At 43.9% G+C, this 20457-nt stretch overlaps 1 protein-coding gene across 4 annotated transcripts in view; it reads right to left on the bottom strand.

The window, feature by feature from the left end:
• LOC123772502 (uncharacterized) overlaps positions 1-20457 on the bottom strand; it is a 174189-nt gene that overhangs the window by 69949 nt on the left and 83783 nt on the right. For all 4 annotated transcript variants that reach the window (XM_069325961.1, XM_045765723.2, XM_045765725.2 and 1 more), the window contains 5 exons: positions 20059-20188; positions 16931-17151; positions 14033-14238; positions 10548-10744; positions 8707-10157 (listed from right to left, as the gene is read on the bottom strand). In XM_069325961.1, coding sequence (XP_069182062.1) covers positions 8707-10157; positions 10548-10744; positions 14033-14238; positions 16931-17151; positions 20059-20188 — 2205 coding nt within the window. The remainder of the gene's footprint in view (positions 1-8706; positions 10158-10547; positions 10745-14032; positions 14239-16930; positions 17152-20058; positions 20189-20457) is intronic.

The raw sequence follows: 20457 nt of genomic DNA, 5'->3' as shown, positions 1-20457 counted from the left end.
CCTTTTAGTGCAGCGCAATCTCAGTCTCGGGAAGACAGCTTCAAGGAGCCACAATGGGTTCGCTCCAGAAAATTGCAATGATATGTGAGAGTTTATAAACAGGCAGTAAAGTGTTTCTTTAATTAGAAATAACTATTACACTGTCTTGAATAAAACCGATGTTTAAACACTGCACAAAGCACCTTAAAGTACCCAATCGTGGGTGCACACAGCGCCACAAGGCACTTTTATGTATAGGGAATGATTCAAAACTCCCACAGGTACATAGGGCTCACATCCTGTGCCTCAGGACTCCAGGAAACAAATACATCTTGTAAAAAAAAAATTATCAGCATTGATACTGGCTGTGAGAGCCTCAGTATTGAGAGAGCGACCAAGGCTGGCACATGCAGCAAGAGCTCTCAGCACAGCTGTGCAGATCGGGACCACAGCACCACATAATAATGAATAATAAGTAACAGTGATAGTGTGGTAGATGATCCTGACTGTGATAAAGGCTACATACAACATTCAGATATCAGTGAACACAATGCTCCTTATGATGTTCACAGCACGAGGCAGACAGCCACAGCACTTCGTCATTGTTTGCTGCATCTACGCTTGATGAAACGACATCATGCTCCCTTACAATATAACCTTGTGGGAATGGATTCACATTCAGGATTTAGAGACAGGACGTAATAATAATAGCAGTTTTGTGGCTAGTCTTAGCAAAGTATGTGATATATATATATATATTGGAGGCATTTTCTTGTATCAGGTGAAGTCTGCTGGCATTGTCTGATTGAATCGTATGGCTCTGCTGTGTTTATATTTCATCATCACACCCACCAGAACTGCTTATTGGTTCATTATGGTGCATTGAAATGTTGATAGATATACATGATGTTTGTATATCGTGTAACAACAACAAATACTATCTTTATTATTCAAAGAATATAATATTTGAACTCATATTAGTACATGACACGAATACTGTATATCTGTGAGTACCAATATTCTACACGTTTTGTGATACAAATATTATCATTGACAGGCCACTGCAAATTACACTTCAAAAAACCATTGTAATAACATTTACAATACAAAGAAAATATGATATATTTAATCTTTGCTGTTACAAGTAAGTAAGTAATTATCAAAAGAAGGCACCAAACCGGGAAGGCTATGTAGCACCATCAAATACGCAAAATAATCAGAGGGCGCTAAATATCACCAAGGATGCCAATACGAGAACAAAAACGCATAAGGCGAACGATATCAAAAGTATCCGAGTCACCAAGAATTCTATCGAGGGACAGGTGACCGCGAGGGGCGGTCGGAAAGCAAGACACACGCTCGTCCTGGAAGTCAGGACATTCAAGAAGGACATGCACGACCGTAAGAGGGACAATGCAACCAGGACAATAAGGAGCAGGGCGGCGCTCCATCAAGTGACCATGGGTTAAGCGAGTATGGCCAATACGCAACCTCGCTAGAGCTGTTTCCCACCGCCGGTTACGGTGGAAGGAGGACGGCCACGAGGAAACACAACATTTAAGAGTACGTAGCTTGTTACCAGTAACAGACAACCAAGAAGCCTGCCAACGGGTAAGGACTGAGGAATGGATAACCGGGTAAAAGTCGGAATACGGAATGCCTTTACGAGAGATGGGACAAGAGCGGACAGCTTCCTTAGCGGCAGCATCCGCGCGCTCATTTAAAGACACGCCAATATGGCTGGGAACCCAACAAAACTCAACCGACTTAAATTTACTGTGAACGAGAAACAGCCAATGCTGGATCTCGACAACTACCGGATGAACTGGATTAAAGCACCCGAGAGCCATGAGGGCACTACGAGAGTCAACAACAACCACAAAGGAAGACTGACAACGCGAAAGCAGGAGACGAAGAGCATAGAGAATAGCATAAAGTTCCGCTGTAAAGATGCTAGTCTCCGGAGGCAAGCGACACATATAAGTGCGATCAGGAAAAACAACAGAGTAGCCAACACCGTCCGCTGACTTAGACCCATCGGTGAAGACAGAAACGGAGCGGGAGTGAGAAGAAAAGTGCTCGAGGAAAAGGCGTTTTAGAACTGTAGGAGGTGTAAAAGCTTTAGTGATACGAGTCAAGGATGTACAAAACCGCGGAAGAGGGACCCTCCACGGGGGCAAAGAAGGAACAACACGAGGAGAAACATCAGAAATACGAACGGAGAGAGAATCCTGCAGGCGAGATAACCGGACAGAAAGAGGGAGGTGGTGAAGAGGAACAGGAACCGCAGGAGGGGTAAAAGTTAAAGCACGACAGAGACGAGAGGAAGGATGTTGCAAGGACCGCGCAAGATAGCGAAGACAGTAGCGATCACGGCGGTCCTGGAGAGACAGGAAGCCAGTGTCAACATACAAGCTAAGGACGGGAGTCGAACGAAAGGCACCAGAACTGAGGCGCAACCCAGTATGGTGCAAAGCATCAAGACGGCGAAGAGTAGAAGGAGAAGCAGACGAGTAAGCAGGGCAACCATAATCGAGCTTAGACAGGACGAGAGAGGAATGTAAAGCAAGGAGAGTGCGCCTATCTGCCCCCCAAGAAGTATGGGACAAGACCCGAAGGAGGGTAAGGGACTTAGAGCACTCAACACGGAGGTAAGAGATATGGGGAGACCAAGACAAACGAGTGTCAAGGAATAACCCCAAAAGCTTCGCGGAATCTTTGTATTCAAGGGGATGACCATAAAGTGACAAAGAGGGACGAAGAACAACCCGTTTCCGCGTAAAAGTCATGGCACAAGTCTTAGAAGTAGAGAACTTGAAGCCATGACCTGTGGCCCAAGACGACACGGCATCAATCGCAAGTTGAAGCCGGCGTTGAAGGAGAGGCGAATCATCACCCTGACAACAAAGGGTAAGATCATCGACATAGAGAGCGGAGAAGACACCAGAAGGAAGAGAGGAAAGAAGACCATTGAGGGCAACCAGAAAAAGAGTAGTGCTCAGAACACTACCCTGGGGCACACCTTCGTATTGCTGAAAAGGGGGAGAGAGAGCGGTACCAAGGCGCACCCGAAAGGAACGACGAGAGAGGAAGCTGCGGAGAAAGAGAGGGAGATGACCACGAAGGCCAAAAGAATGAAGTTGAGATAGGATATGATAACGCCAAGTGGTGTCGTAAGCCTTTTCTAGGTCAAAAAGGACGGCAACAACGGAGGTCTTCGCAGCAAAAGCAGTACGTATATAGACCTCCAAGTTCACCAGGACATCTGTCGTGCTGCGGCACTTGCGGAAACCAAATTGAGAAGGGGAGAGGAGGTGATGGTGTTCCAGGAACCACATCAGACGAACGTTAACCATACGTTCAAAGAGTTTGCAGACAACTTGTGAGAGCAATAGGGCGAAAGTCCTTAGGGGAAGTACCCAGAGACCCTGGTTTGCGAACAGGGAGGACAACGGCATCGAGCCAGTCCTCAGGGACTGACGACGACTCCCAGATCCGATTATACAGACTCAGTAAATACTGAGACGTGCTCGGAGGGAGATGGCGAAGCATCTCATAATGAATACCATCGGAGCCCGCCGCCGTAGAACCGCAGAGGGCCAGGGCAGAACGAAGTTCAGAGAGAGAGAAGGGATCATTATAGGGAAGCTGAAGATGAGTGCAGAAATCTAAAGGACGAGACTCAAGGACAGGTTTACGAAGAAGGAAAGATTGGGGAAGATGAAGACCAGAGCTAACAGAAGAAAAGTGGGAACCCAGTTCGGAAGCGACCTGCAACGGGTCCGCCACAAGAGTATCATGGAGGTGAAGGACCGGTGAAACATCGGGAACGAACTTACCCGCTATCTTGCGGATACGCTTCCAGATCTGGGCCAGAGGGGTTTCGGACGTAATTGTCGAGACATAAGATGCCCAACATTCACGTTTAGCCGTACGGATGGCCCTACGGGCCACCGCACTCGCTTTCCGAAAGAAAAGAAAAGAATCGGTCGTCTGCCTACGGCGGTGCTTCTTCCAGGCTGCACGCTTACAGCGGACAGCCCGAGCACAGTCCGCATTCCACCAGGGAACGCACTTCCGTGGACCCCGAGAGGAAGAGCGAGGAATAGAGCGGAGGGCAGCGTCGAAGACAGTGTCATGAAAAAGGAGGAGAGCGCGAGAGAGGGGCAGAAGGGAGAGGTCAGAGAGAGTAGCACTGAGGGAAAACAGGGTCCAGTCCGCCTTAGCAAACTGCCACCTAGGGAAAGAGAGGGAAGGGCGAAAAGAGAAAAAGGAAACAAGGATGGGGAAATGATCACTTCCATGGAGGTCATCAAGAACCTGCCATGTGAAATCTAAGTAAAGAGAAGAAGAGCAGAGAGAAAGATCAAGACAAGAAAGGGTGCGAGTTCGAGAGTCCAAATGAGTGGGCTCACCAGAATTCAGAAGAGACAGGGAAGAAGAGAGGAGAAACGGCTCAAGGAGGCGACCCCGGGTATTCGTCAGAACGTCACCCCAAAGAGAATGACGACAATTGAAGTCACCCAGCAGGAGCACAGGCTCCGGCAAGGAGTCTAGGAGGTGTTTCAAATCAGGAAGAGAGAGCGGGACACTCGGGGGGAGATAAATGGAACAAACTGTGTACCATTTCCCCACAAAGATACGAGCAGCAGAACAATGGAGAGGCGAAGGAAAAAGTAAAGGAACAAAGGGAACATCAGCCCGAATCAAGAGAGCAGAAGAATTAGAAGCCCCAGCAATGGCTGGGGGGGGGGAGAGAAAGGAATAGCCACGAAAACGACCAGGACGAGCACCAAACATCGGCTCCTGGAGACAGACACAAAGGGGCGAAAACCGCGAAACCAGAAGTTGGAGTTCGAGGAAATTGGCGTAATAACCTCGAACGTTCCATTGAAGAATGGACAACGACGAGAAGAGAAAGGACAAAAACAGAGAACAAGGAAGAAACAAAGGCGAAAGACCAACAGAGCACGTTAAAGAATATCAGGGTCGGGATCAGGGTCAGCAAAGTCAGGGTTAGGGGGCATGGGTAAACTGAGCAAAGACGGAGGGAAGGAAACAGGAGAACAGATCAGAGGTGGGCGGGCAGGGTCCAGAGGAGGAGGAGGAGGAGGAGGAGGAGGAGACAACGGAGAGGAGCAGTCAAGGACAGCAGCAGGAAGAGGGGGAGTAGAAAGAGAGGAGCGCACCCCAGCAAGAGCAGCAACCGAAAGGGAAGCAGGGGCCAAAGAAACCTCCATAGCAGGAACAGGGGGCGCAAGCACTGAAACGGGAGTGGAAGGAGCAACAGAGCCAGAAGGAGGAGCTGAGGAAGAAAGCGAAGCCTTCTTACCCGCCGGGGAAGAGGAAGGAGAGGAGCCAGGCTTACGCTTCTGACTTAAAGAGACCGGTGTCCCAGCAACTACGTACCGGGCAACGGATTCCAGTGTCTCAACAGGAGAAGCCGAACGAGAGCACACACGACGGCCGTTAGGAGAGCGATGGACATCCGCCCGCACCGACAGGCGGCGGGGAGAGCCGATAGATGGAGGAAGAGGATGGGAAGGAGGATCGGAGGGGGACGAGGAAGGAGACACAGAAGACACGACAGACCGGGTAGAAGGAAGGGGAACCCCAGACAGAGGACCAGGAGGAGGATCCTTCGGGAGAGAACCCAAAGGGACGGAGGGGGCAGTGGGCGCATCAGGGTCCAAGGCCTGGAAACGGTTGTGAGTCTGAGGAAGGCGGGAAGGACGAGGAGAGGAAGAGCGCAACACGCGAGCATAAGAGATATTAGCATAAGGCGGGAGCCGGCGAACCTGGCGCCTCGCCTCAGGAAAAGATAAACGCTCCCGGTGCTTCAAGTTGAGGACGGCTGCCTCAAGCTTGTAATGGACACACGCACGGGAGAAGGTAGGATGGGCCTCACCGCAGTTGAGGCAACGAGCCTGGGGAGAAGCGCACTCCGACTTAGAGTGACCTTCGCCACCACACAAAGGACAGAGAGAGACAGTCCCGGAGCAGCGGAGGGCACCATGCCCAAACCTCCAGCACTTGTTGCAGAGCCGAGGAGAAGGAATGTACTCCTGGACAGAGCACCTGGCACCAGCAAGAATGACAGAGGGTGGAAGGGTCCTACCATCAAAGGTAATCTTCACAACCCGGAGGGGTTGACGGCGACTACCACGAGGGGGACGAGTAAACGTGTCCACCTGGAGAATAGAATGGCCCTGGGCAGCGAGGATATGTCGAATATCGTCGTGGCAGTCGCGTAGGTCCCGAACACCGGTCGCAACATGGGGCGGGAGCAAAATAGTGCCAACACTGGCATTCAACTGGACGTTCTTCGAGACCCGAACGGGGGTCTCGCCAAGGCAGGATAAGGCAGCCAAGCGGGAAGCAGCATCCTGAGAAGGAGCAGCAACGACACGCGTACCGAGACGAGTGGGGTTAAAAGTAATGGAGGCATCCACGGAATCAATGAGATGTCGATGAAGGGAGAAATCGTCAGGAGGCGCAGAATCAAGAGGGAGGAGATCAAAATATTTGGCCCACGAAGCGGGACCAAACAAGGCTTGATAGGTAGCAGAACTGGAAGGAATCGAGCGAGGGCGGCCGTGACGAGAACGGCGGTGAGAACCCCCAGAGAGAGAGGGGTTAAAAGGCGCAGTAGTAACAACTAGAGAAGGAGCCGCGCCAGGGGACGAGGTAGTCACCACTGGGGGCTTGGGGCTCGACCCAACCACAGAGGAGGGAGGGGAGCCAGGGGAAGGAGTCAGAGAGGCCAAAGGAGGAGCAAGGTCGGGGCCCAATGCAGCGGAGGCTACAGAGCCCGGTCTTCCAATACGGACCGACTCGGGGGCTTGGTCGCCCACCCCACGAGCCTGAAAAGGTAAGCCAGAAGCAGCCGAAACAGGGGTTATCATCTTGACGAAATTACGAATTCACTCACGAATGTGCCCCCACACCCACCATGGAGCCACAATTAGAGGCAGGACACCCAACAAGAAGCTATCGCCGATCTTGTCGGGGCCTCCTAGGGGTGCGTCGTGAGTATACGCCCCACAAACGCCACCTTAAGAAACCGACAGTCCGTCGAGATCGGGTTCAGTGACGAAGTGGGGATTGACAATAAAAGGTTCCCCTCGCTCTCGACGTCGGGTACTGCAGTTCTACGGGTGCAAGAGTATGCCTCCTCAAGCACCCGGGCGTCAAAGTAGAAGAAGTCCAAGGGAAGAACCAGAACGAGCAAAAGGTCGGCAGGAAACGGCAAGCAGATAGGAGAAGAGGGGGGAGAAAAACGAAACAGAAGGAAAAGGAAAAGATGCCCAGCAGAATTGGAGAGGACGGCAGCAGGAGCACAAGGCTAGAAAAGGACAGAGGACTGTCCCAAGGAGCATCACACTCCGGCAGCCGCCCACTAAGCCCCCAGACGGCGACAACGAGCTGAGCGGGGAGGGGGTTGCTGTTACAATTTCATGTAAATAATGATTCATCATTATGATAAATAATGTGCCCAATAATGATAAACAATTCATCATAGCCAAAAACAAAAGAAATACTAGTAATTATGTAATAACAGTTTCCTAAAAACAATGTGCACAGGCTGAAGTTTCCTTAAAAAATATTGTGAGTTTTTTCCTCCTGGCGGCCTCCGTAACGTGCTATAGCTGCCCCAAGTGGACCCGTCCAACACTGGTCAACCCATGTGCTCCCGTCCCTCGTGTTATACCAGTGTCGTGCCATTAGTGAAATATTTTTTTAAATAAGTTTTTTATTTTCATAGTAACTTTGAACATTTTTGGCCAAGACTATGTCTGGTAGCAGCATCAATCGTTCTGGAGGTGTTAATTAAGAGGAAGAAGGTTGTCCTAGCAAAGACAAGTTACGTGTTGTTCAACCAGTGAGGCTTCACAGGCAGCCAAATGCTTTCAACAAGTGAGGCGCCACAGGCAAGCCAAGCGCCTTCAACAAGTGAGGCGTCACAGGCAACCCAAATGCCTTCAACCAGTGAGGCTTCAGCAGCTGGCAGTCAAAACTATCTTTGCTTAATAAACTGTACAGTAATTTTAAGTGTTAATTTTAGTGTTGTGTTAGTATTGATTGGGATTATATAGATTGGGTTACACAAATTGCTAAGAATTCTTGACTTCAAGATGTGTGGCATCAATCAAGAAGACGAACACCAACAAGGTAAGTTGAGGTTTCTAGTTGAATATTTAATAATTATATGTTGCAAGGCAATTCAAATTATGTTGTTTGTAGTATAAAAATAGTTGGAAATGGTCACTTTTGGACTCGGAGGTGAAAAAGTACCATTATCTGGAACATGTGAATATCCGGCTGGGGGTCCTTCCCATATAGTCCGGATAATCGAGTGGAGACAGTATATATTAGAAGAGTTAATTACATTTTTGTTGTTTCATTATAACCAACACTGTAGAGTCTTTAAGTTAATGTGTAAGTGTTTGCCCATTGTAAATGGCCAGACACAGACAACCTCTAAAAAATTTACTTAAAACTAGAAAAATAAACTTAAAATTGTGAAATAGAGGAAAATAATGATGATAAATTACAACTACTTTTGTTGAATATTTAAATAGAGGAGTATTTATAATTTTCAAAATAAGTATTAAGACAATGTCTAAATTGTCTAAATGTCTAACATGTCTAAATTGAAAGCAGATTTAAGTGCCTATTCAATAGGTACAATAACCCAAGACTAGAGAAATCCAAGAGGTGACTTACTTGGTGGCGTGGCTGTAGATGATTAACTGCAAGGTGAGCAGGTATAACTCCAGGACCTCCCGAGTAATCCATCCTTGGTGGCGCACTCTCTCCTCCCCCAGCCATACCAACAGGATGATAGCCAACACCCATAGGTCTCTGTTGCTGTGGTTGCACTTGAGGGTAATGGTGACTTGAGGTACTAGTAATGGGGGGACCAGCATGACTATAGCCATGACCAGCTTGATCTGATGGAAGATAAGCAGAGCTAACTGGTTGTTCAACAGCAGACTGAGTAGTGGAATATCCAGATGGTCCTATTGGTTGACCAGGTACTGGGCCCAGGAAGGAAGAGGGACCGCCTGCTTGAGAGGCTTGTTGGGGATGTTGCTGCTGCTGCGACGTGGGCAACACGCCAGTCACAACAACTGGCTGTGTCACGTGCATTTGACCTGAAGCAACACTTGGGTCCTGAGGAACGAGAAGCCCTACACCAGAAGTGGTTGTCATTGTATTTACTCCTGGTGTCAGTATGAAAGACACTGTCCCTGCATGAGCAGTCACCGCTGGGGGTAAACCAAGTCCAGCGGCAGGTGGTGGCACTCCTAGAGCCATGCTTGTGTTTGGTGGGGGTATTGATGCATTTACAGTGGGTGGATAAGGATTTTCTGGAGTGCCATGGGGAGTGACACTAGTAAGTGGACTTGAGGTACTGATGGTATTTGATAAACATGAAGTTGAATATGAATTACTAAGCCCTATTGATCTTGCCATGCTTGATTGTGCTGTTACGTCACTAAGAATTGAAGTCTGATTCATAGCTATATGGTTGTTTCCAACAGACACTGCTAAAGATTGAGGTGCTGGTTGCTGCTGCACCATTGGATTTGGCACTCCTTGTGGATCATGTAAGGCATTTGGGTGTGCCTGATGGTTTGTAGGCACTGGTGCCACAGGAGCAGCAACCTGGGTACCCGTTGCAAGTGCTACCAAACGTGGACCTTCGGGCGTGTTAATAATTTGGGTGCCTGGGGGCAGTGTAACTAATTGGGTACCAGAAGATGTGTGTACCAGCTGTTGGTTTGCAACTGCTGTAGCACTTGAGACCACTGGTGGTGCTGTGAGGTGCACAACCTGCTGAGGTAGAGAGACAACTGTAGCCTGTATCACCTCCTGCTGTGGCATTACATCCTGAGAGACTCCTGCTCCACCAGGCTGGAGGTGTGGCGCTAATACTGTATGCATCACGCTAGCATTCACTTGAGGTCCACCCACTTGACCTTGAAGTGGAACTTGAGCAGGAGCCATTTGATGATGTCCAACATGTGGAGGCACCATCTGTGAATGAGGTGGTACCTGAGGTGGAACCATCTGGGAATGTACCATCTGTGGAGGAGGAGCTGGAGGAGCAGTCATTTGGTGAGGGGCCACTTGGACTGGAGCCATATGAGGTTGTCCAATTCCACCACCACCTGTCAGAATAAATGACTATGTATGGTCTACAATAAAATTTAAAAAATAAATGCCCTGTTAATCTAGAAAACCATCAATTTAGTTTTCTGTTTACAGAAGTAAATTATTTTAATTTGCTGAATGTACACAAAGAATAACATTAGAGGCAATCCACATTTAACTCCAGATTTAATTTGTCCGCACCATAACGTGTCATTAGCAACACAATGATAGTGTCAGAAACCATTCAATACTGAATATCGAACCATTTATCATGCTAGATTCACTGTAAATTATTTATTTAGAAATAAGTTTATCTTTTGTTAAACAAGATGATATATATATATTAAACGTTTACAAGATTGTGTAATAAATCTTATGTATGAAGGTCAAAACTCGGTGACAAATACCTAAAGTTACATCTGGCTGCTGTGGAGGTGGTTGGCTAAATAAAGGTGCTGGTTGCTGCATCTGCTGTTGATGCTGCTGCTGTTGCTGCTGCTGCTGCTGCTGTTGTTGCAGCTCTTGTTGTACTTCGGCAATAACAGTTTGAGCCAGATTCACTACCAGATCCTTTGCTTGGTTAAATTGATCTTGGTTGTCATGCCTATAAACATACAATTGAAAATTACATTATTTAACTTATTATATATATATATTTTTAAATATACATGAGGGATAAAATCTTGCAGAGACTGGAGGAAATGTGCAAAACACAAAATTAACAGTTTCAAAGTGTGTTCTTATAAAATGCAGCTTTCACAGCACCTAACACACTTTGGAACAATTTTTTTTAGAGAATGGCTGAGGGACTTAGGTAGAAAGAAAAGATCAGGTGGAGTTTCACTCTGGGCAATGAGACTATGTGCTTGCAAACTTAGCAACCCAAAACAAATGATTTTCCAGACATCTTTACAGACAAAAACCTTGCAAACATACAGAGAAAGGCAAACAGTTTCAATTAATAAAAACTTGGCCCTTTAAACTATACACCAGTATCACTGACAAACATTATAGCCTAATACCATAGAAAGTACAGTAATTAAAGCTAAATGAGAGAATATCTTGAAATAAATGTCATAATTAGAAAGGAAAGGGAGGGAATGCAGGGGGAAAGTGCCAAGCCATTATGACTATACAGCACTTGGAAGGGGTCAGGATAAGACTCTGGGATGGAAAGGAAGGGGGGGGAGGAAGGGTGTCCAACCATTTAGACATTCAGGGATTGAATGCCGACCTGCTTGAAGCGAGAGCGTCGCTCTACCGTCCAGCCCAAATGATTAGTCGCCATAATTAGAGGCAGTATGGGTTAAAACCGGAGGATTCTAACAAAAGTACTCAAGTTTCCATGTTAGGGTTGTAGAGATCCTCCAGGAAATAAACAGTTTGACTTACAATATACATGAGACTTAAATTGGAATATGCAACAGCAGTACTGTATGGTGCCCTAATCTCAAAAATAGTAAAAAAAGCGCAAACATTGCTACCAAAAGACTGCCAGACCTAAAACACAAAAGCTATGAAAGAGGCTGGCAGCTTACCTGCCAAAATTAGTTGACAAGAAATAAAGGTGATACAATCAACATCTACAAAATTCTGACAGGAATAGTAAATTTTACGAGGAATTCTTAAAATTTTCAACGTTGAGAAGAAACCATTGATTCAAAGAAAGTAAACAAAGATGCCAGATAAATTAATGTAAAATATCCTTATTAGTGGTTGACCAATATGATAGATTAAATGAAGGTATTGTATTGTATGTTAAGAGAGAGACAGGATGCCTTTAAAACTATACATGACAAACATTAACATACTCAATAGGGAAGATGTGAGACCATGAGCATCTCTCTCATCCTGTTACTACACTTGGGTAATTAAATGGCCAGCACACAGCCACGGTGTTGATAAGACTGTCTATCTTCCAAATTTGTGAACAAAAATTCCAATAACTGATCATTTTTGAAAATTTCAAGATTTCTGTTATTTTGTTTTTGATTTCTGAGGCTGGTCCTGGTCCTTAATACAAAACTATTTTCCTTAGCAGAAAGGATACAACACAGCTCGGTGTCAAATAGAGGTGGTTAATAAAGAACCGAAAAAGTGCCAAAAGGAAATAAAAGAAACACGCATACTATAACAAATCCACAAGGGCCGTGATGAAGCTTCGAATCTACGTCTGGGATGATCCCAGACGCGCCTTAGTGGACTGTGCCACAACACGGTTAAAAGAATTGCAACTTTGAGAGCTACTCCCCTCACGATTAATCCACAGCTTCTCTGAAGCACAAACTGAGGTTTCACACAATTCCCCCGTGCACCCGGGTTCTGTCAACCAAATATTCTACCTCTTTACACACATACAATCTACCTCTGATACACACAGAAATCAGAACAGTGTGATATATCAATGAACAAATCCACAAGGTTGCCATGTACCACAAATTCTTGTGGATTTGTTCATTTGATATATCACGTTATTGTGATTTCTGTGTGTACGACTACTATAGTTGGAAGAGAGAAAGCAACGATCAGAGAAGTATGTTTGGAATTAAGCAATTAGAAAAGAACTGGTTACCAACAGTAAATTAGTACAAAACACTGCAGGTAGAAGTCTAAAATTTTCTTTTGGTATCTAGTAAAGAAAATAGTACAGTACCATCTAAGATAGACAAGGGAGCAGGAGAGAAAACAAGAGAGAGAAATAGAAGGTTTAGAAGACCTCACAACAAAGGAAAATATCAGTGAATTTAGGAGGATAGGGAAGAAAATATTTTAAATGTCATATCAATAAGGGGCTACTCTACTCAATTTGGTGATGTGACAGAAAATTAAGAAGGGTGGAGGCATTGCCATGTTGGTGAAAGAATCTCTGAAAGTTGAATGTGTTAATAATAAACAGCCCACAAGCGGTTAACATAATGGCACTGCAGGTTTTGAATCTGGATAATAAATTGATAATCGCATATGCTTCCAGTCCACCAGAAAGCAACACATGGACAAAGGAGGAGTTGGATGACAAATGAGAGAGGGCCTCATAATGGTCATGATTATAGTAAGAGCCAATATAGATAAATCACAATTGTTGGAACTGGGTGACTTCAATTTGAAGGCAATAGAATGGAAGGCCTACAAAGTAAGAATGAAGGACATTTGGACAAATTTGTAAACCTCATCCTTGAGACATTTATGTATGAACACATTAAGCAGGCAATGAGAATAGGGAAGGGGATGTTCCATTGGTGCTGGATTTAATATTCGCCAGGAATGAGGAGGATATACTTGAACATCCTTCCCTTGAAAAAGAGCAACTATGTTCTCTTCAAAATAAAATACACTGTACGCAATGTGTTATAATCTAGAAGATAATGCGGGGAAAATTACACATTTGCTAAAACTATATTTTAGGAGAGGACACTATGAGGAACTAAGCAAATTCTTTAATGAATTTGCTTGGAAAGGCTTGGTGTTAGGCAAGAAAGTAAATGCCAAATTTTCTGAGATACAGTATACAATGAAGGCACAACAAAAATTTATGTCAAAATAGAGATGCAGAACTAGCAAATAGAATTGGTTCAACAGACGTTGAGAGAGAGCCAGAGAAGAAGACAAAAAATGAGTTTAATAAAGGAAGCGTTCTAACTCTCAAACATACCAGCACTACAAAGAAGCAAAAAACAACTACACTGCAGCGAGGAAAGGCAAAAAAAAAAAAAAAAAAAACTCTGAAAGTGGTAGTGGACATATATAAAAACAGAACCTGGCCTTTTCTACAAATTTATTAAAAGCAAACTGCAAGTAAAGGACAAAATTCAGATTTAAAATAGGGAACAGATTCAATGGAAAATGAAAATGTTCCACTAAATTTCACTAGTTTTTGCATACAAAACAAACTTACTCTAAGTAAAAATGTAGCGAGTCCTGTGCCTCTTGGCCAGTGCCATGTTCATGATAGCCAGATCCAATTCCTCGGATGGATATGGCCACACCAGTTTCTTCCTGAATATAACGGAGATTCATGCCACTTTCTCCCAGTAGACGAGCTCGAATATCAGTAGGGTTTAAGCCAATATTTACAGGTAGAAACACCTTTTCTCTGAATATCTGGAACAATAAACCAAACCAGATGAAATACAACCAAAAAAACTGAAATAATCTCCAATGATTTATGAACATACAATAATAAAGATATTATTCCTTTTAATACTATAGTTCAGCACATAAATGAGAAGTGATCAGTTTGGTTTTATGCAGAAATTATCTTGATAACAAATATGCTATGCTGAAGTTAGCATGGTGCCAGGACAGTACCTTGGGATACAGTTCTTCACTGTGGCCGGACTTAATTTTGTCTGCTTACCATTACTATAGTGACCAGTTTGCTAGGGAAATTGGCTATTTATCACCCCACTCTGCTTGTGAGTGAGAGTGAGACAGTGAGCGAGTGAAATTACAGGATGAGAGCTACACTCGTTGTATCCTGTCTTCCCAGCACTCTTTGTCTTGTAATATTTTGAAACTCTTCAAAAGTCGTTTTGAAGATTAATTTGGCCTCTGCCATCTTCTTGTTAACTTGTTCCAACCGTCTACCATTGTTTGCAATCGAAAACTTTCTAATATTTTTGGGGCCCCTTCTGTTTCCTTAGCTTGAATTTATGGCCTCTTGTTCTTGAGGTTACCAGTTTATTGCCTTGATGAGTTCCTCTTTGTCAATTTGGACGATTCCTGCTATTATTTAATGATCACCTTTTTTTTCTAATATCTTCTAATTTTGGCATATTTAATGCCTCCAGCCTTTCTTCATAACTCCTGTTTTCCAGATCTGGAAGCTATTTTGTAACACGCCTTAGCACCTTTTCCAAATGCCTTTGCATTTGGCAGAGGACTCCAGTGATGACTGTGGATGTCTCTTCAATCATTTCTTCCCTTTTATGTTCATTCACTTCAGTTTTGTGTTGAAAAACTAGATTTATGGACATGCTATTTACAAAACCATAGCTTGAGTACATTACTAACTATAAGGATAATGTATTTAAGCCTACAATGAATTTATGTATCAATAAGAATTAAGGAAATTTTAAAAGGTCCATCAGTCCAGATGAGGCAGATAATATTCATAGCCACCAAAACTCATTTGTATGAATGAGTTTGGGTGGCCAATAGACTTTCTGCAAATACCGTAATTCTTAGGTTACTATGAATGAGTCTGGGTGAATGTAAATAGGAGCTGCCTCATATGGGCCAATACACCTTCTGCAATTCTGTTGTTATTATTATGTTCAAATATAATTGGTTGACCTGGTATATCTACTTGTTAACTACCTGTTGTTGGTGCCCTGGATCAACATCCCCATGGCCTAGTCTTTGACCGAGCCTTCTGGCTAGTAGACTGGTCAACCAGGCTGTTGGATGCAGCTACTTGTAGCCTGATGTATAAATTACTACCTGGTTGATCAGGAATCCTTTGGGGGTGTTTATCACATTCTCTCTTGAACATCATGAGAAGTCAGTCAGCTATACCTCTTGTATGCAGATGGAGTGTTGAAAAGTCTTGAGCCCCTTGATGTGATAAGAGTTCTATCACAGCGTACCTATTGTACCTCTGCTTTTCAACAGGGCTATTTTCCACTTCCTGCCATGCCTTGATCTCATATGGAGTTATTTTGGTGTGCAGATTTGGAACCAGTTCCTCTAATGATTTGCTAGTGTAAATTATTATGTATCTCTCTTGCTAGCACAGAGAATAAAGGTTAACAAAAATTAAGCAGTCCCAATAATTTTGATGTTTTATTGAGTGGTTTCTGGACAGTAAAAGACCTTTGCAATCTGTCCAGCTTTGAATGGGCTGTTATTGTGCAACAACTTTCTACCCTAGTGTCTTGTCTTAAACTAGTGTCTTAAATATCATGTGTGGGGCATCCCTTATTTGAAAGGTTCTTGTTATCTAGCCTGTCATTTTTCTTGCAGTTATAACAGCTACTGTATTGAGTTCTTTAAAAGTAAGGTTTCCTTACATGATTCCTCCCAAATCTTCAATATTGCTTTTCTTTCAATAGTGTGGTTTGACTTCATTTTATATATGGTTTCTGTTTTAATATTTTTGTATTTACCATAGCACATCGGTATACACGTCATAAGATTATAATGGAATTTTATACTATGATGATTATAGCACTGGTATAACATTTGTGATGGTAACCACATTTGCATAGTAAACAACACTACAGTCATAAATAGCTATTATATTATCATCATTGGTATCAAAACCTGACAATAATAATTAAAATGAATGTATGATGGTAACTGCATTACCCTGTGAATCATCGTATGACGATAACTCCACTACCCTGTTAATCAACGTATAACTGTAACCGCACTTTAATGATTAAAAACGTGATCTTATACATTCTTTAAGATTCTCAGGTGAGGGTGATCCCGACGAGGGGTTTCATTAGTTTTTGTCCTATGACATTGCAGCTAAGTTTATTCTCATTGTAATTATTCTGTTTAATAATTTAAGGATATTCAATAGCAAAACTTTATTTATAAATTGTTTTTATCTATGACAAGAAATGTTGGAAATTTGTTATATCTTCATCATAAAATAAGTTGCCATTTTCCTCTATTTGTAGAGCAATAGAAAAAGTTCTCAAGTTCATCATGGTATAATTACATCTGATATACAGAGTAAATCACAAAACAGAAGTTGACACAAATGGATACTAACAAACTGTGTAAAAGCAAACTTCAAACATCTACCACTACATTAGCAATATAAAGCACAGCATAAACTAACATTTGTCAATGGAGGAGGTGGCTGCGTCTGAGGCGGGGGTGCAGACATGTCGGGTCTCGGCGGTCGGAAGACAAGTGGCCGAGGCCCACGTGGACCACTACCAGGCCTCGGTCCCATCAGGCCAGGAGCCGGGTTAGGTCTTGGTCCCCTTGGTCTCTGCATGCTGTGGCCTTTACGGTGGCTGTGTTCCATGATGATGTGCATGATACGCCCAACTGCCACTGTTAACAAATAAATACATATCTTAAAGAAAAATAGAGAAAAATTATGTAAGCTGGTGATTATGAGCGAAGGTTCTATAGACACCTGGGGCCAGATTCACGAAGCAGTTACGCAAGTACTTACGAACCTGTACATCTTTTTCTCAATCTTTGGCGGCTTTGTTCACAATAATTAAACAGTTAATGAGCTCTGAAGCACCAGGATGCTGTTTATAACTATAACAACAGTTGATTGGGAAGTATTCAGGCTTGTAAACTGTTTAATAAATGTAACCAAAGCTGACAAAGATTGAGGAAAGATGTACACGTTTGCAAGTACTTGCGTAACTGCCTCGTAAATCTGGCTCCTGTTGCTGATCCATCTCCTGTGATTTTGTTAGACCTGTACAAAAGTACAGTTCAGTTTGACAGTTCCTCAGTCTGTTCACCTGCCTGTACTCACCTAGTTGTGCTTGCGGTGGTTGAGCTGTGGCTCTTTGGTCTCAACTTGCGACTGTCAATCAGATGGTGTACAGGTTTATTCATCCCCCCCAATCATTCTGGGGTGTTGGGAGGGATTCTGGTATGGTGGGGGTGGGGGGGATTCTGGTGTGGTGGGTGAGGTGGGGGAAGGGGGGATTCTGGTGTGATGGGACAGGTTCATGGGGAGGGGGGGGGGTTATGGGTGATAGTGGGGGGTTCAAGAATAGTGGGGAGGTTAAAGGATGGAGAGGGGGTTCAAGAGGGGAGGGGGTTCAAGAGGGGGGGGGGAGTTGAAGGGTGGCGGTAGAGAATTTCACGGGTTATAGGGGGTACAGGGTTGATAAGGGGGGGGAGAGGTTCAGGGGTGATAAGGGGGGGGTTCAGGGGTTATTGAGAGGTTCAGGGGTGATAGGGGGTTCAGGGGTTATAGGGGATTCAGGGGTTATGGGGGATTCAGGAGGTGATAGGGGTTCAGGGGTGATAGGGGGGGTTCAGGGGTGATAGGGGGGGTTCAAGGGTGATAGGGCGGGTTCAGGGGTGATAGGGGTGTTTAGTTGTGATAGGGTTGAGGATTATTTTATAAACAAATTCTAAGAAGCTTTTTAACAGTAATGCGCCCCGGGCGTGCGCTCCGTGCGTATGCACAAAGTAGCCCTGGTGGTGCGTGCGGCGAGCGCTCGGCGACACCAAATGTGTATACCTGTTTCAGTTTTCTCACCTTAATTCTCGTGCTAGGTCCTTCGTTTTGGTATCAATGTGCTCGCAATTAAATTCCCTGCAGGTGTATATGCATATATTGTCCAAAAGCCCAGCGTGACTTTCTTAGCAAAGCCTAAAGTTACCCGTGAAGGAGAACCAATTATCACACCCGCAACCAAACGTATTCACCTAGTTGTGTTTGCGGGGTTGAGCTTTTACTCTTTTGGCCCGCCTCTCAACTGTCAATCAACTGTTTATTACTTTTTTTTTCTCCGCACCACACACACACCCCCCCAGGAAGCAGCCCATGACACCTGACTAACTCCCAGGTACCTATTAACCGCTAGGGACATAGGGTGAAAGAAACTCTGCCCATCGTTTCTCGCTGGCGCCTGGGATCGAACCCGGGACCACAGGATCACGTTTCCAGCGTGCCGGCCGCTCGGCTCCCATACGTGTATACAGTATAAATGTGTATACTTATTCAGTTTGATAACATTAATTTTTGTGTTACGTCACTCGTTTTGGTATCAAATTGTTCGCAATGTAAAGGTGCACATTTTAAAACTAGGCCCATAATAATAGAACAATAAATAGAATTTTAACAAATACCCAGTATTCTAAAATTTTGACCAAAAACGTATTTTTAATCTTTCAAGTGTCAAAAACGTATTTATAATCTTTCAAGTGTCAAAAACGTATTTATAATCTTTCAAGTGTTCTGACATTAAGTTTCAAGTTACATCTTTCATTTTGGCATCAAATTGTGCGCACTCTAATGGAGCTTATTTTGAAGCTATCCCGAAGTCGCTCGAATAAAAAATGAATTTTATACAAATATTTTTGTAATGGACGCGAGCGCTCTCCAATGCTAGGACTCGAGAGGAAAAAAGTGGACGTGAACGGTGTCCAAAGCGAGCAATAGTGTTAACTATAATTTGAAAGCATGGTGTTATCAGTCAAGTTCGACCTTGCCTCACAATAGGGGGAAATTTCGGGTATGAATCCTGGGCAGGGGAGAAATGGTTTGGGGTGTTATCTATCACCTAATGCCCCAGTTCACCTAGCAGTAAATAGGTACTCAGGAGTTAGTTAGCTTGTTGTGGGGTTGCATCCTGGGCAAGGTCAGTAATTCGGCCCTGGGCGGGTGACTGCGATATAACCCTAACGGGTATATATTCACTGGCTGTTTGTCGCCAGCACAATGAATTATTATTATTACCGTATTATATACTGTATATTCAAAATAGTGCTGCATAGTGAGAACTTGGTACAAATTCTTAACAGTACTTTCAATAATCTCTTATGTTCTCTAATCTGAAGCACAATCTCACTAAATTATATAAGACCAATAAAAATAGTACAGTATAAAAATACAGTACCTTTATTATTGATACTTTGTAAGCTCTGTACTTCTTTTCATATGTTAAGAGCAGTGTCTTACTGACTTCACATGAAAACATCAGCAAAGCCTTATTAATTACAACTATGAAGAATGAGCTGCTGCTGATTGTGTCAACAAGACAAAAACAATTATACAGAATAATGACCTAATACAATAATACTGAGCATGTTGGACTCAAGAACCCAACACAGCCCCTCAACATTTTGATGTAATGCACCACGGTCATCCCAGGAAACTCAAGGTATTCAAACACAATGAAAACCTCCAAATTATATGGGAAAATATGGGAAAATATGGGAAAATGGAAGAAAATTGTAACTGCATAATGCCTTGAGCTGTACCTTTGACATCCTGTTGATTGACAGCCTGGATGTGTAGGTAGAGGGGGCGGTCGCCAGGACTCTTACTCGGGTTCTTGAGCTCTTCCTGGTTCATGTAGCGTCCTCGTGTTGACACTGCTGCACCCGACATCTGCATAACAACATTAAAATTCTTTCTTTTAAATCCAATTTAGTTAAGAGAAATCTTTATAATCAAAATAGCAGATTAACTCGTACTTCTGCCATAACAGACCATAACTTACTTTTACATGCTCAATTATTATAATTATTACCATAACACCAAATTTGTTATTTTCAGTGTTTATCATGAATATGCATGTGTGTGTGTACTCACCTAGTTGTGTTTGCGGGGGGTTGAGCTCTGGCTCTTTGGTCCCGCCTCTCAACTGTCAATCAACT

The sequence above is a fragment of the Procambarus clarkii genome, chromosome 17 (assembly GCF_040958095.1).
Source record: "Procambarus clarkii isolate CNS0578487 chromosome 17, FALCON_Pclarkii_2.0, whole genome shotgun sequence".
NCBI lineage: Eukaryota > Metazoa > Arthropoda > Malacostraca > Decapoda > Cambaridae > Procambarus > Procambarus clarkii.
The sequence above is the reverse complement of the archived record's forward strand: the minus strand, read 5'-3'. Positions and strand labels throughout refer to the sequence as shown.